The sequence below is a fragment of the Erythrolamprus reginae genome, chromosome 12, assembly GCF_031021105.1.
Source record: "Erythrolamprus reginae isolate rEryReg1 chromosome 12, rEryReg1.hap1, whole genome shotgun sequence".
Classification (NCBI taxonomy): domain Eukaryota; kingdom Metazoa; phylum Chordata; class Lepidosauria; order Squamata; family Dipsadidae; genus Erythrolamprus; species Erythrolamprus reginae.
Window position 1 is genome coordinate 611779 of NC_091961.1, and position 11384 is coordinate 623162.

General features: G+C 58.8%; 2 protein-coding genes across 4 annotated transcripts; one reads left to right on the forward strand and one right to left on the reverse strand.

The window, feature by feature from the left end:
• Positions 1–557: 557 nt before the first annotated feature.
• Positions 558–3459, reverse strand: C12H2orf68 (chromosome 12 C2orf68 homolog). 2 transcript variants are annotated; one of them, XR_011560465.1, is made up of 5 exons: positions 3252–3452; positions 3043–3161; positions 2815–2951; positions 1385–2243; positions 558–842 (listed from the first exon to the last, which is right to left on the reverse strand). XR_011560465.1 is itself a non-coding variant. In XM_070765876.1 (4 exons), the coding sequence occupies exons 1-4, from the start codon at positions 3335–3337 to the stop codon at positions 2121–2123; spliced, it is 465 nt and encodes a 154-aa protein (XP_070621977.1). In that variant the 5' UTR covers positions 3338–3459; the 3' UTR covers positions 1383–2120. The 2 variants fall into 2 exon arrangements, 1 of the variants encoding a protein (XP_070621977.1); XM_070765876.1 differs by lacking the exon at positions 558–842 and having other exon boundaries at positions 1383–2243; positions 3252–3459.
• A 55-nt stretch (positions 3460–3514) lies between these two features.
• Positions 3515–10819, forward strand: USP39 (ubiquitin specific peptidase 39). 2 transcript variants are annotated; one of them, XR_011560464.1, is made up of 14 exons: positions 3515–3736; positions 3914–3983; positions 5038–5132; positions 5486–5622; positions 5896–6048; positions 6637–6862; positions 7189–7266; positions 7844–7911; positions 8187–8375; positions 8957–9099; positions 9493–9628; positions 9737–9823; positions 9915–10678; positions 10739–10819. XR_011560464.1 is itself a non-coding variant. In XM_070765875.1 (13 exons), exons 1-13 carry the CDS (start codon positions 3544–3546, stop codon positions 9963–9965), a joined length of 1626 nt encoding a protein of 541 aa, XP_070621976.1. In that variant the 5' UTR covers positions 3515–3543; the 3' UTR covers positions 9966–10819. The 2 variants fall into 2 exon arrangements, 1 of the variants encoding a protein (XP_070621976.1); XM_070765875.1 differs by having other exon boundaries at positions 9915–10819.
• The last annotated feature ends 565 nt before the right edge of the window (positions 10820–11384 follow it).

Sequence of the window (11384 nt, forward strand, 5' to 3'; positions counted from 1 at the left end):
GGGAACTTTCCTTTCACTAAGAAGTTTGGCGTGGGGGGGGGGCAGCTTTGGGAGCCTGGGACAAGTGCCATCTGTGCTTGTACAATTCGGGGGCTGCCCAGGGAACCCGGTATCTTCTATGTATCTCTGGACACCGGCATTAAAGGGAGGCCGGTGCCAGACCCCAGGGGTCGAGTGAAGGTGAGGAGAAGGCGTTGGGGTCAATTGTGGACAAAGGGGCTAAAGGGAAGAGCAGACCCAGGCATTGTAAACGGTGATAATGCAAACCAGAAGCAAATGGAAAGTTTGGGGAAAACGGGGCCTTATTCCAAGTGGCTCCATTCAGAGGAAGAAATTCTATCAAAATGACAGGAATGGATGGATAGAAACTAAAGGAGAAAACCAGCAAGTTATTGGACTTTTCCAAAATGTCAGAAATGGGCAAGAATAAGACACCCACACCACCCAAATCGATTCTTAAAATGGGCCTTACATTATTTTGCTCCTGATGCCCAGAAATCAAAGTCCAGGAGGAAGGAGGCTGCGAACAACCCCCCCCAAAAAGGAACCAGGCAGCATTTTTTCCAACCTCTTTTATTAAAAGGCAAAGAATGTGCACTTTTCTGTAAATGGAATAAAACACGAAATAAAACAATCCCCTCAGTGGGGCTTTTGTTCCCCCCTAAACACATCCCGGACCTGGCTGAAGCTCAGGGAGGGACACGTCCTGACCCAGAGACCTCCCAGTCCGGCCACTGGGCAGCCCTGGAACTCAGTCACCCGATTCCCTGGACTGAGGAGGCTTTGTCTCCACCCTTCTGCAGATCTAGGCCCCTTCGGTCTTAAATTTCTTTTTTTGTAACCTTGATGCAAAGACAAAAAAGGCAAATTCCGAATGTGTCCGTGATGGTCTGGGAAGGATTGTAGCCCCAACGCTTCTTCCTCGAGGGAGGCAGCTTGGCAGTGGGACTACTGGACAGGGCAGTGCAACAGGTGGTGGGCAGAGCTGTTGAGACCCGCTTTGGATCCTCAATGCTCCCTTGTGGGCATAGGTGGACCACCACTACAGCTCCTGTCCAGTGCCCCAATGGCCAGCCCTGTAACCTTTCCTTGGAGAATGGCCTTTTAAGCTCTAGAGGGTCTGGGAGGAAACTGGCCATTCACATCTATTCTAATTCAGGTTCTGGAAAGAAACGTTATTTGTGTGATGCCCAGATGGTGGGGGTGGAGCCCTCCGGGGTCTCAGAGGCCACGAGCGATGCCTGGGGGTCACTTTCCTTTTTTGCAGCTCAGTGTGTTGCGCATGTTCCTGAGTGGGACCATTTCCCAGAACTCCGCAAGTGCAAGTGAAAGCCCTTCTTTTAAAAAGAGGCAGAGTTCAGTTCTGGACCTTCCAGCAACCGACCTGAGAACTTTATGCTGGGCCGGAGGGAACAGGGGCGACAACAGCTTCATGTTCACTCAGCAAAGGGATCAGGGGGCTTCCACAGATCCACACACGCACTCGGACCTCTATGGAAGAGCAGCTTCCAGGCCTTTATTTACAACCTTGTGCCGCGTTCCTGAGAAGCTTTGCTGGCAGGAAAGAGGGCAAAGCAACGGTCAGCAAGAGAGCCAGAGTCCTGCTCCTTCCCATCCCCTGCCCGACCTTTGGGTCAGCCCAGCCGGCTACCACTTGCTGCAGGAGGATAGGCCCTCCTGGCCAACAGCCCCCAAAGCTGCCACTCTAGGCAAGGGAGACGCCCCCTCCAACCACCAATGCACAGCAGCCGTCCGTCCGTCTCTGCCCTCAGCATCACCCAGGACCCTGGGAAACTGGGCCAGGCGGCTGTCGACACCCTGCTCACTCCCGCCACCGGGTCTGGCATCCAAGCAAAGGGCAGGCTCGGACTGGATGTCCACAAGAGGGGCAGAGGGGGGCAGACCACCAGGACACACAGCCCGCCAGTCTGGGCTGCAACTATTTGTCTCGCTTTCTTTGGGGGCAGGTCTGTCCCCCAAGGGTGGGTTTGCTTCCTTCTGCCACCGCCCCCGACGGGACCCCCGAGCGGCATGAGGAGAACCCCCTTGCACGGCCCGTGTGCTGGTTACAGGCCCAGCGCCGTCTCCCCTCCAACATTTCCCAGCGGCTGCAACAGCTCTCAGCGCTTCACCCGCCGCTTCTCCATTTCCTCTTGGACCCGTTGCCGAAGGGCCTCGTGCAGGGCCGGCTCCAGCCGATTCCGGGCACTGACCTTCTCCACCACTTCCTCGGCCTCATTGTCCTGCACCAAGAAGCAAAAGAGGAAATTGGGATTGCAAGACACACTGTGCTCAACATATACTTTTCGGTCTTTTTAGAAGTGAACAGTGGAAACGGCCCCAAAAAGGGGAAGGACCCTTCACCCCTGGGCTACAAATCTTCTTTTCTTACCCTTCACTGGAGGAAGGTTCTTTCTATTTAACGGTTGTTTAATATTTACTACCCATTTTTGCAAAACCTGCTTGAATAAAACTGGATTTTAAGATTTAATTGGATTGGATAAAAGGGTTCCAGCCAAGGCAGCCTGGAAAGACAACGAACCTGCCACCCTGGGGTCTCCTCTCGGGAGCTTTGCCCACAGGGGCCTTTCCAAGCAACCCCCAGGCAATGGGCCATCCAAGGCCAGCGGAGGGAGGGAGGGGCCTTCTGACCCAGAGAGCCCGACCACCACCGCCCCCCCAAGGAGCCTTCTCCCACCCAGCACAGAAACGGCGGCGGGGGGGGGATTGGGGAGCAGCCCCGGGGAGGGGGAGGGCAGGGGGGAGGCCCGGGACGCGGAGCTGGAGAGGAAGCGGCGTCTCCCGTCCGCTCACCTGGTAGACCACCACCGAGGTGACGTGGCCGCCGTCGGCCTCGTAGTCCAGGCAGAAGAGGGGCCGGCGCTCGCGGCTGCTGGAGCTGCTCCCGCTCGACGCCTCCGACTCCCCCTCGACGCCCCCGCCGCCCGGGCCTGCAAGGCAGCGCGAGAGAGGCGCCAGGGGTGGCGGGGGTCCCTCCCTCCCTCCCTCCCCCACCCACGGGGGCCATGGGGGGGGGCTCACCTGGCCTGCGGGCGGCGCTGTAGACCTGCTGGTCGGGCCGTCGGGGCCTTTGGGGCGCGGGGGTGAGCCTCCGCCGCAGCTGCTCCTTGGCCTGCTTCACCTGTCGGTCGTAGTCGTCCCTGCGCGGGGAGAGGGAGGAGGCGGTGGGAGCAGCCCCCCCGCAGCCCCCCCGCCCCCCCATGGGGCCGCCGCCCCCGCCCGAGCCCCACCTGGCGATCTGGTTGCGCCGGATGTGCCGCACGAAGCCGTGGCTCATGTCGAGGCGCCCACCCGGCTGGCAGCGCCCCGCGTCCATCGGGCCCCGCTCCGGCCACCCCGGGGTTTTGGGGGGGGGCGCCCACGTGCTCTGGGGGGGGGGGGGCACGGCGGCAGAGGCGGAAACGGACCCGGCCGCGGGTGCAGCGCCTTCCCCGGCCAGCAGGGGGCGCGCGGTCGCTCCTCCTCCTCCTCCTCCCGTGACGGCATCAGGGCGCGCCGAGCGGCGTCTTGGCGCCGGCGGAGATGGCGGCGGCGGCGGCGCGCGTCAAGCGGGAGCCTCGCAGTCCGCAGTCGTGGCCGGGCTGCCCGGCGGGCGCCTCTCGCGGAGCCCTGGGCTGGGCGCGGATGAAGCGGGAGCCCCCCGAGGAGGTCGCCATCAAGCAGGAGCCCGACGAGGAGGACGAGGAGGACGAGGAGGAGGGCGCGGCGCCCACAGGTGGCCCCTCCCGGGGTTATGGGGCGCGGTTGAGGGGGCGCGGGGACCCCCCCTCACACCCACACACACGCTCGCTCTCTGGTGGGGCCTTCGGGGCGGGCCACGCGGGATTCCCCCCCCCCACGGGCGTCTTTCCGTCCTCATGCCGAGTGTCTCTCGTCTCTTTCCCTTCTCCAGTCAAGTACGGCCGCTTTGACCCGGAAGACCGGCGGAGCAGGCACTGTCCCTACCTGGACACCATCAACAAGTCAGTCTGGAAAGGAAGCGGCGCTTTCTCTTGCCCATCTGAGTTATAGGCCTCCCATGAAGGCCCCACCGTTGTTGGGGGAGGGGGGATCCAGGGAATGGATATTTGTACCCAAAATGCAGAGACTGAAGAAACCGGTCAGGAAACAGCCAGTTTAGTGCCCCCTCTGAAGCCTCCTGTGGCACAAACACCCCCTAGCAAACGGTTCCTGCGAAAGACCGGGAAGCCCCTGACAAACAGTCAGCAGCAACACTCCTGGGTCCCCGTCCCCCAATGCCTCGCCCCCCCCCCCGACTCCTATCCCTTTTCTGTGGTGGAGATTCCTCAGGAAATGAGGGAAACTTCTTTGGTCTGGCTCCTGCCCCACTGCCCAGTATCTGCAGTTGTTCCCCCTCCTTTCTCCCTCCCTCCTCCCCGGCCTGTCACTGTGGCGCTGGTGAAAGGGCTCCCCTTGCTAGGGAGAGGGGCTGAAGAACTCCAGAGTGGGTTGCGCTCTCTGAGACCTCCTGCCTTCAGCTTCTGGGTTGATAGCAGAGGCTGAGTGTTTTATTTCCTCCTTCCCAGATTTCAGAGAATCAAATGTTTGTGTAAATGGAAACAACTTTTTTCTCTTCAAGAATACCTTTCTTGTGAACAAAGGTCCCTTTCTTTTGCAGAAACAAATTAAAGAATCTAAATTAGGCAAGAGGACTAGAGAGCGACATAAGTTTATAGAATACCAGTATTACATATAGAACATATTTAATATTATTTCCAGTTTAAGGAAACAGCCTGTGGGAGAAAAATCTCTAGTTTTCCTCTCTCAGCTTTAAATCTTTCCTCCCAGGTCTTTAGCAGAAAAACAATGTTTTACTACATGAAATACTAAGGCGAGAGAGGAAAGGTCACCCCTAATTTTAAAATAGAGGATCGGCCATCACGAGGTGGTGGTAGAGTCAGTGTTTTTTCCCTCTACATCTATCAGGTCCTTGAATTTTCCTGTAATGCATTATTTACATCTGGCATGGTGTTGATGGTTGTATGTTGTTAAGAATCCCATCTTGTGCCACTGCAGGAGCGTCCTGGATTTTGACTTTGAGAAGCTGTGTTCAATCTCACTCTCACATATCAACGTCTATGCTTGTTTGGTGTGTGGGAAGTATTTCCAAGGTAAGCCCGTTTCAGTCCCTTCTTCTTGTCTGATAGTTGGCATAGAAACAGACCTGTGATTCTTGACCAGATTAGCAGAAAAAGTTTGTACATAATATCTGGGATGTGTGTGTCTTGCCTCCCTTTGATGAGCATGAGTGAGAGACCAGCACTTGAGATGCAGCCTCTCCCATCCTTTTGCATAAGGGCTGAGAGATCAAAATATTGGGGGACAATCAGCAGCCTTGGCCGGATGACACTAACAATTGATCCCCTCCCCACAAGACATGACTTCCTCCCTCCCTCCCTCCCTCCCTGCTTGTTTTTAGGCAGTTGTTGCTGATGGGTTGCTCTGCCTCCTGTCTTCTCCGCAGGTCGTGGCTTGAAGTCCCATGCTTACATTCACAGTGTCCAGTTCAGTCATCATGTGTTCCTCAACCTTCACACCTTGAAGTTTTATTGCCTGCCTGACAACTATGAGATCATTGACTCTTCTCTTGAGGACATCACTGTAAGAGGCTTTCTGGTGAAGAGGGGAGGGGAGGGGGGGGAGGGGATGCCCAGCTCAGCTCATAATCTTTACAGACTTTCACGCCACCCTCTATGGCTGCAGAAGGGCAGCTGGGGGGAGGTTCCCCAAACCTAGAGGTCATGCCCAGGATTGCAATGCTGCATTTCTACACTGCAAACTGTGGAGGTGGGGGGGAGCCGGTCTCTTTTGGTGGCTGGCCCGAGGCCTCCAGCCGCCCTTCCCCTCTCTTGCTGCTTCTCTCCCCGTGTCCAGTACGTACTGAAGCCGACCTTTGCCAAGCAGCACATCACCAACTTGGACAGGCAGGCCAAACTCTCCCGTGCCTATGATGGCACCACGTACCTGCCGGGCATTGTGGGATTGAACAACATCAAGGCCAACGACTATGCCAATGCCGTCCTCCAGGTACTCTGCCCTCTCTGAAGTGAAAAGAGCTCCCTCAATATAATACAATAGAACATAACACAGGCAGGCCTTGTTTAGCGACTGCTTCGTTTAGTGACCATTCACGGCTAAGGTGGTGATGAAAAAGTAACTTTATGACCAATCCTCACCCTTATGTCCTAAGTGAAAAGCAAGGGAAAGCTGTAGGAAGATCATAAACACCTAGAGAGCACGTTGCTTAACTGGACAATAAGAGTTGGAAGGCCCCTTGGGGGTCTTCTAGTGCAACCGCCACCTCACAGCACACACCCATCAATATGATCACAAAAGACGGACGGGTGGGGAGCAGGACCGGGGGTGGGTGGAGGTGGAGGCCACCCTCAAGCCAGTAATCAACCCCAGCCTGGAACTCCCCCCGTTGAATGTCCAGGCTTCATCACTCACTCACTCATTGGATTTATATGCCGCCATTCTCCGAGGACTCGGGGTGGCTCACAGCATACAAAAGAAACAATATAAACATCCTAAGTGCATTTCATTTAAATTAATTAATCTAAAGGCCGCCCACTCCCACTTTTGCCTTTGTGTGTGTGTGTGTGTCTGGTGCAGGCGTTGTCCAACGTGCCACCGCTGCGGAACTACTTTCTGGAGGAAGAGAACTACAGGAGCATCAAGCGTCCTCCAGGGGACATCATGTTCCTGCTGGTCCAGAGGTTTGGGGAGCTGATGAGGAAGCTGTGGAACCCCCGGAACTTCAAAGCCCACGTCTCCCCCCACGAGATGCTGCAAGCAGTGGTTCTGTGCAGCAAGAAGAACTTCCAGATCACCAAGCAGGGTGAGAGGCTGCCAGGGGAGGGGGGGGGGAAGGAGAAGAGCCCGGAAGGGTCCGTGAACACGGCCCTCTGGCCACAGTGAGCCCCTCTGGACCACCTGGCTATCTAGACGCGCGAGGGGCAGCAAAGGGCCAGTGGGGCCGGCAGTAGGCGGGAGGGGAGCAGCCTTCCTCTGCGCATGATCCGCTTTGGAAAAGCTGGACCCCCGGCAGCGTCTCCTTCGGGGGGAGGGGGTTCTGCTTTAGCCACGGAGCCCAGAGTGAGGCCCAGGTGATGCCCACTAAGAAGGAGCCCCTCTCTTCACGGCCCCCCCTCCCGTTCTTTGCAGGGGATGGAGTGGACTTTCTCTCCTGGTTCCTGAATGCCCTGCACTCGGCTCTCGGGGGCACGAAGAAGAAGAAGAAGAGTGAGTGGGGGGTGTCTGATAGGTTACGTAACCTTTTGCCAGACGGCCTAAACCTTCGGGGTTTAGAAGGAAGCCCCCCTCAGAGCAACTTCCGGAAGCAGCCACGGCCCTCTTGAGGAAATGACGTGGTCCTCTCGGAGTTTCCCCAGAGTCGATCCCCCTGCAGCTGGGGGGGGAGGAGGCTTCCGACCTCGGAGGGCGTTTCGCCCCCCCTTAGCTTTGCCACCCCTGCAAGGCGGCTTTCCCTCCATTCGGAGCCCACAAACAGGAAGAAGCAGCACAGGGACGGTGATCTGGTCGCGCCACAACGCCATTGCCGGACTTCACATGTTCATTGTATTGACTCTGGCGCTCCGGACCTTTTCATTGGAAGAACTGCCAGAGTCTCGTCTAGGGCCCAATTGGTAGACCCACCGGGAAACGTGACCTCTGTCTCTCTCTTTGTCCACATAGACTGTTAAAAATAGATGTCTTGGCGCCTTGAAAAAACCCTGAAGTCATTGTAGAAACTGTTGGTTAAAAACGTGGAATGTCGGGCTGTGACAAAGTTGTGTTCTTTCTCCCCTCTGGTCTGCAGCCATTGTCACCGATGTCTTTCAAGGCTCCATGCGGATATTCACCAAGAAACTGCCACACCCTGATCTGGTGAGTCGGGGGCGGAGTTGCAGAAGGGACCCAGGGGACGCAGCCCCCAAGTGGGAAAGGGGGAACGCTTGCCTTCTCTGGGGCGGTTCAGTCAGGGCCTCCGCCACCCATCCCTAGGCACGCTGGAGGTTGACCCCTACGCTTGGGCACCCGAAGGCCCTTTTGCCGGTCCAGCCAGGGCCCCTCCCCCCCAAATTCCTTGGGGCGTCTCTGGGGCAGGCCCGGCCCCCCTGGCCCTCTGCTTGCGTGGCCCTCACGGTGCTGCTCCGTTTCAGCCTGCAGAGGAGAAGGAGCAGCTGCTGCAGAACGACGAGTACCAGGAGAAGATGGTGGAGTCCACCTTCATGTACCTGACCCTGGACCTCCCCACGGCCCCCCTCTACAAGGACGAGAAGGAGCAGCTCATCATCCCCCAGGTCCCGCTCTTCAACATCCTGGCCAAGTTCAACGGGATCACGGAGAAGGTGACTCCTCCCCTGGTCTGAGTGGGGCCCTGACCCTCTTTGGCCAGGCAGCACCAGCGGCCCCAGAGACAGACCCCCTCCGCCCATTTACCTTGACTGGGGGGGGGGGAAGAGGGGGGGCAGCCTTTCCCATGCAAGCAGGGAGACGGAAGATCCTGTATCCAGAGCCCCTTTGCTCCCCCTCCTCCTCCTCCTCCTCGCAGGGAAGGGGGGAGCAGGTGAACAGAAGGGCTGGACCCTCCGGGCTGCCCCGTCCCCTGCATTGCTCCATGGGGCTCCCCTCTGGGTCTGTCCAAAACAGGGTCTGGGTTGACTGTGAGGGGGAGGGGCGCTCCTGGACACTGGGGACACTGGCCTGGGCCCTTCTCCCGTTAGCACCCCACGGCCGAGTCCCTGTCTCCCTGGGATGCGAGACCATCGCTGGCGGTCATGGACTGGAGAGCGGCTGCTTACGGCTGGCAGGCAGGCAGCCCGTGGTGGTCGGTGGGCATAAACCAGGGCGTGGCCGTTGCAGCCAGAGAGGCCTTGGCTTCCCGGGGGAAGTGAAGGGGACGAATCTCTTTGCCCCCCCCCCCCCCCAGGAGTACAAGACCTACAAGGAGAACTTCCTGAAGCGCTTCCAGCTCACCCAGCTGCCCCCGTACCTCATTTTCTGCATCAAGAGGTTCACCAAGAACAACTTCTTCGTGGAGAAGAACCCCACCATCGTCAACTTCCCCATCACGTGCGTGTGCCCACCCCCCACCCACCCACCCCCCAGGAGAAGCAGCGCTGCCCCCTTGGCAAACGCCCGAGGGCTGACCTTGGGGCTTGAAGGGCCGGCCGGGTGGGAGCCACGCAGGTCGGTCCGTGGGGGAGCCGCCCGCGGGTGTGCCCGAAAGGGGCAGGAGACGGGCCAGGCGGGGGCCTCTCCCTTTGGGAAGCAGCCCCCCCCCCCACATTGACCCCCGCCTGCCTCCAGGGACTGCAGAGAGGGCTCCAGGCCTGCCTTTTAGTGTAGTGGTGAGGAGCCACAAATATACGGACAGGGCCCCTGGGCTGCCTTGGCCCCCGAAGCCGGTTCTGCCTCCCTGGAGAAGGGAACCTCGGAGCCTGACTGGCGCCTCTCCTGCCGTAGGAACGTCGACCTCCGGGAATACCTGTCCGAGGAGGTGCAGGCCGTGCACAAGAACACCATCTACGACCTCATCGCAAACATCGTGCATGATGGGAAGCCCACCGAAGGGGCCTACCGGATCCATGTGCTGCATCACGTGAGTTGTGGGCTCCCCCCCCCCCCCCAGGATGGGCAGCCTTCAGCCCCGGGCCCCCACCCTCTTGTTCCTGGGCGATGACCTCTGACCTGGGCCGGACTCTTGCAGGGCACGGGCAAGTGGTATGAGCTGCAGGACCTGCAGGTGACCGACATCCTCCCGCAGATGATCACGCTGTCTGAGGCTTACATCCAGGTGAGGCCCACTCGCTCTCCTGTCGCCCCCCCCCAGAAGCCCCCAGGCCAATAGCGGGCGCCCTCCCCCTGACTCGGCTTTGTCCCCATAGATCTGGAGAAGGAGAGACAGCCAGGAAGAGAGACCCCCACCAGGGACGTGAAGGGGAGGGGCGGGCGGAAGAGGCCCCGCTGGAGGCAGGAGCGGTGCTGCAAGGGCCGGGGGCTGTTCGGAGGAGCCCCTTCCTTTCTGCCTCTGGAGGGGCCCTTGTTGGCACGGCGGTCCTGAGCGCCCCCCTCCCAGCAAGCGGCCCGTCTGGCTACCAGAAGCACATCAGCCCTCCTTCGCCCTCCATTTGGGGGGAGGTTCTGCAGGGAGACAGACGCTCCTCTCTGCCCACCCCCCCTGCTGTTTTCCTGCTGCTTCCCCCCCCCCCCCCCCCCAAGGAAGGTGGGATTCCAGCGAGGCATCCAATCCACAGAAGGTTTGTGTTAAACACCACGTCCATGTTTGGTTAAATGGGAAGAGATTCTTTGAAGATAGGCGGAAACCAGGAAAGAAGCTCTGCCCAGCACCAGGGTGGAGTGGTTGACCCTCTCGCAAGGGCTTCTTCCCCGGGACAGGGAGGGAGGGAGGGAGGGGGCTCCTGGGGTCGCTCCCCTCCGCCTGCCATGAAACCAACACCCTCCATTGGAAGACCCAGCCTGGTTGCTTGTTCCTCTCTGGGCACCGTTGAGGGGGGCTGTGTGGGGAAGGTCTCCTCTCCTGAAGGACTCTGGAACTGGAGGATGCGCGAGCCAAGACCCCAGCACGGGTGGCGGCGTTGCCTTGAGCAGCCCCTGGGACAAAGCGATGGCTGTAACTCAAGTGAAGGAGGCTTCATCCCCTCCCCTCGCTCCTGCTTTCTCAGGGGGTGGGGGTGGGAGACGAGGGGAGGGAGGGGCCCAGCCCTGGGAGAGAAGTCCATGTCTTCATGACTAATAAACGAGGGCTCTGCTGCTCTTGCTTGGTTTCCAAGGTCCAGTCATCTTTTTTCTCCGCCTGAAAATCCGGTGGCCGAGGCCGTTCTTTGGCCGTGTGTGCGTGGGTGCTCAGGGCTCGAGACAGACGCACCTGGGCAGACCGTGTCGTGCTGTAGTTGCGCAATCCTCAAAAATGTCACTGTCGGCTCCTTTAAGGAGGCAGAGGGGGCTTGGCTCACATTACTCCGTGTTCCCCATGGATTCCAACCCACTGCATGGAATCATTCACCCCTGACTCCCCTCCCCAAAATGTCTCTGTATTTCTAATGGTTCTGTAGAGGTGGGTGGAATTCTCAACGGTCTCGTGAGGGTGAAATCCTCCTGTAATGAAAGGAAGGTGTCGAGGGTCTTCAACCCTGGGTTTTGTCTTGAACTCCCATCACAGCTTCCACAAGGGAAACCAGGGGGGTGGGGGTGGCTTCAGGTGGGGGTGGTCATGTGATTGGGTGGGTGCAGCCAATTTGGCAGTCCCTTTTGCCAGGGAGCAGGGGGTTGGACTAGATGACCTCTGAGGCCCTTTCCAGCCTTTGCTGTGCTGTTTTCAAGCACCCTCTGGTGCT